The following is a 3,375-nucleotide window of genomic DNA, read 5'->3' as shown; positions in this document are numbered from 1 at the left end:
TGTACAATACGCGCTGTAGGAGGAAGGGAGCGGCTTTTTGTATTATTGGGGCGCTGGTCGAGAGTAGCCTGTCTAGTTCGCACAAAGGCGCTCATATGTATGTGCTGGGACGGGCACGTTCGTTCGCACGCGCACACACACACACACACGCACACACACACACACACACACACACACACACACACACACACACACACACACACACACACACACACACACACACACACACACACACACACGCACGCACGCACGCACTCCTCCCCTGCTGCAGTTAGCATCCGGGATCGATGATAAGAACGTTGTTGGAGCCGTGGGGAATGCCGTAGATGATGCCGTTGCCTGCAAGTACGCCATCGAACCAGTTGCCACGGCCCGCGGTAAAGCCTGCAGCGCTCGTGGTGTCAATGGTTTTGCTGTCAGGGTCGATCACGAGTGCCGAGGACGTGGCGTATGGGGTGGCGATGATGCGCTGCGTGGAAGGGACGAACACGCCCCCGAGCCACTTGCTACCGCCTTCCGGCAGGGAGGAGATGGTGCTGGTGTCTGTGCTGTTGTCTGACGGGTTAATGATGAGGACAGCATTGGATTCGAAAGGAATGCCGAAGATGAGCCCGTTGCCCGCAAGCACGGTGCCGAACCAATTGTTGCTGAAGAGCTGGAATCCGCCCAGGGAAGTGACGTCCGCGGTGTTTGTGGCGGGGTTGATGATCAGGACCGCATTGGCTTGGCGCGGCACGCAGTAGATGAGGCCGTTGGCTGCCTGCGCGCCGCCGTACCAGCGATAGCCACTGCCCACGACCCTATCGATGGACGTCATGTCTGTGGTGTTTCTGATGGGGTCCAGGATGAGCACGGACGATGCCGTCCAGGGAATCACATAGATGAGCCCACTGTCTGCGAGCACGCCGCTGACCCACTTGCCACTGCTCGAGGGCAAGCCGCCCAAGGTTGTGTTGTCGACCGCGTTGGTGGCTGGGTCAATCACCAGCACGGCCTGCGCATTGTGCGGGAACGCGTAGATGAGCCCGTTGTCCGCCTGCAAGCCGCCCGCCCACTTGGCACCGCTCTCCGGAAGCCCTGTGATGGTGGTCACGTCGGCTGTGCCTGTTACTGGATCAATGATGAGCACGGCTGACGCCTCGTATGGGATGCCATAGATGAGGCCCGATGCGTGGTCAAGCACGCCGCCAATCCACTCTGCGACGTTTTTGCGAGTGCCGAGGCTCGGCACGGGGATGGCAGTGTCGTCAGCTCTGGGGCTGATGGGCCCAAGGGCTTTGCACAACGTGGCGGTCATGTTGTCAAGCACATCCCCCTGCTGCTCGTTCCACGCCGTTTGCTCCTCCAACGCCTGCTGCAGCTGCTGCAGTTTGCCAACGTGCGCACGCACGTTGCCAAACAGCTCGGTCGTGTCCACGCCGTTTACCACCACGCTTTGCTGCTCTGGCTGGCTCGTGTTGATGTGAAGGATGCCCAGCTTGTCCTCTTGAAACACGACTTCTCCCAGGCACACACACTGCTCATGGTGCAGTGGCGCAACCAGCACGGCGACAGCCAGCACCGCCACCAACATGACAGCAAAGTCGCACAGACGCAGCAGGAGGACCGCTGCCACCACCGCCATCTTTGCTGCTGCTGAGGTACGGAAAACTTATGTGCATCTTGAACACTTTTCCAGGCAAACAACAAGGTAAATTTTCACTTTGAGCACATGGATGGTGGCAAATTTGACGTTGGGGGAGAGGACAGCGAGCGCCAAAGATTCGAAACAACAGCAGAACAGCCCAGCAAGCAAGCGGAAGCAACACAGCCACTGCAGCAACCCAGGTGTTGCCGGAGTGACAGCGAGCGACAAGAAGTGACGTGAAGCAAGCAAGAGTAAGCAAGGGCAAAGAAGCAGAGGATAGGAAGAGGAAGTGAGAGAAAGAAGCGGCAGTGTACACTGCAGCAATGGCGCCTTTGTGGCCTTGCTTTGCACAACCAGCCTGGTGGCCTTGCGAGAGCATCACAACACACCACAAGCCCATTCGTCAAAGCAATTGGCTGACTGAAATCATGCATCAAGCAAGAACTCCAGCAAGATAAGATAATGGTGAGGGCTGTGGTTGCGCTCGCCTGTGCACTGCTTCCTTGCCAGTGTTCCTGTCACCGGGCTACCGAGGTGCGGGGCATGCTACTGAGGCAACTCCCTTGTTGCTTCGCCGCCTGTGCCTTGATTTCTCACGCATGCACTCACCTCTGTCGTGCTTGCCTTGCTTCACGCACTGCGGTGATGTGACTGCTGCGTTCCATTGTTACTCCGGAGATGGCAGGCAAGAGCAAAGAGCGGCGCGATAAAGAACAACGCGATATCGCGGACTGCAACATGCACCGTGTCAACCCCAGAGGCCAGGCAAAGGCGCAGCAAGAAGCAATGGACGAAGCCTGCTCTCAACCCTCTTGGGTGGTCTCGTCATTTTACTCTTGTGCACACCAGCTTCAACTCCGCAAAGGCGCAGACGAAGCCGCAGTGCTTGCGACCAAGCAGTTCATCTCTGTTGACAAACGACCATGAGGCTCATCTCGCCTTCCCTTTTCCGTGCAGGATATGCATTGGTCGTTCCTGCACTCCTGCTCCTCATCACCGGGCTTGCCAGCAACCCAGACTTTGCTCTCGCTGTAAGATGCCACACCTATTGTATTCGTGTGTGTGTGTGTGTGTGTATGTGTGCGTTTGTTTGCTTGTGTGTGTGTGCATTTGTTTGCTTGTGTGTGTGTGCGTTTGTTTGCTTGTGTGTGTGCGTTTGTTTGCTTGTGTGTGTATGTGTGCGTTTGTTTGCTTGTGTGTGTGCGTTTGTTTGCTTGTGTGTGTATGTGTGCGTTTGTTTGCTTGTGTGTGTGTGTGTGCGTGTGTCTGGACACGCATCAGAGCCACCCAAGCTCATATCTCTGCGTGTGTTCCCGTGTTGTGACCACAGGAGGTGATTACGGGGGAGGAGTTAACGCCTGCTGCGTTTATGAGCGAAGTGGTGTGTACGCCATATTAGTGACGCTCTTGTACGTTGTACGTGTTGCTCTGCGCTGTCTTACTTCTGATTTTTGTCACGTGCGCACCACTCAACACTCAACACCCAGCAAACGCTCACGCTTGCACAATCGAACGCGTGCGAATATGCTTGCAGGCACTGAGTGACTGCGGTAGACTCACGCCGGCCAGCGAGGGCTATCTGTTTGAGGGCGGCCATGCAACTGGGCTCAGTCGCGCACGCTGCCGCATCGGTATGCAGGTGCACCACGTGTGTGTTTCAGTGTGCATGTATGTGAATGTGTGTGTGTGTATGTGTGTGTGTATGTGTGCGTGCGTGCGTGCGTGTGCGTGTGTGTGTGTGTGTGTGT

General features: G+C 56.5%; 2 protein-coding genes across 2 annotated transcripts in view; one reads left to right on the top strand and one right to left on the bottom strand.

Annotated features, from left to right (window-relative positions):
* Nucleotides 1-240: 240 nt before the first annotated feature.
* PTSG_12297 (uncharacterized protein) lies at nucleotides 241-1,630 on the bottom strand. The gene has a single exon (XM_004993855.1). It carries the CDS (start codon nucleotides 1,622-1,624, stop codon nucleotides 272-274), a length of 1,353 nt encoding a protein of 450 aa, XP_004993912.1. The 5' UTR covers nucleotides 1,625-1,630; the 3' UTR covers nucleotides 241-271.
* Nucleotides 1,631-2,470: 840 nt separating this feature from the next.
* The window catches only part of PTSG_05339 (uncharacterized protein), a 3,767-nt gene continuing 2,862 nt past the window's right edge, over nucleotides 2,471-3,375 (top strand). Inside the window, exons 1-3 of the mRNA XM_004993854.1 lie at nucleotides 2,471-2,658; nucleotides 2,958-3,008; nucleotides 3,162-3,258. Of these exons, the coding sequence (XP_004993911.1) occupies nucleotides 2,551-2,658; nucleotides 2,958-3,008; nucleotides 3,162-3,258 (256 nt within the window). The 5' untranslated portion in view covers nucleotides 2,471-2,550. The remainder of the gene's footprint in view (nucleotides 2,659-2,957; nucleotides 3,009-3,161; nucleotides 3,259-3,375) is intronic.

Source organism: Salpingoeca rosetta (assembly GCF_000188695.1).
Source record: "Salpingoeca rosetta unplaced genomic scaffold supercont1.12, whole genome shotgun sequence".
Lineage (NCBI taxonomy): Eukaryota > Choanoflagellata > Craspedida > Salpingoecidae > Salpingoeca > Salpingoeca rosetta.
Note: the sequence above shows the minus strand (reverse complement) of the source record. Positions and strands in the feature narration are given on the sequence as shown.

Excerpts from the sequence above, each read along its gene's own strand:
- PTSG_12297 (XM_004993855.1), bottom strand. The coding sequence starts at position 1,624 with ATGGCGGTGGTGGCAGCGGTCCTCCTGCTGCGTCTGTGCGACTTTGCT.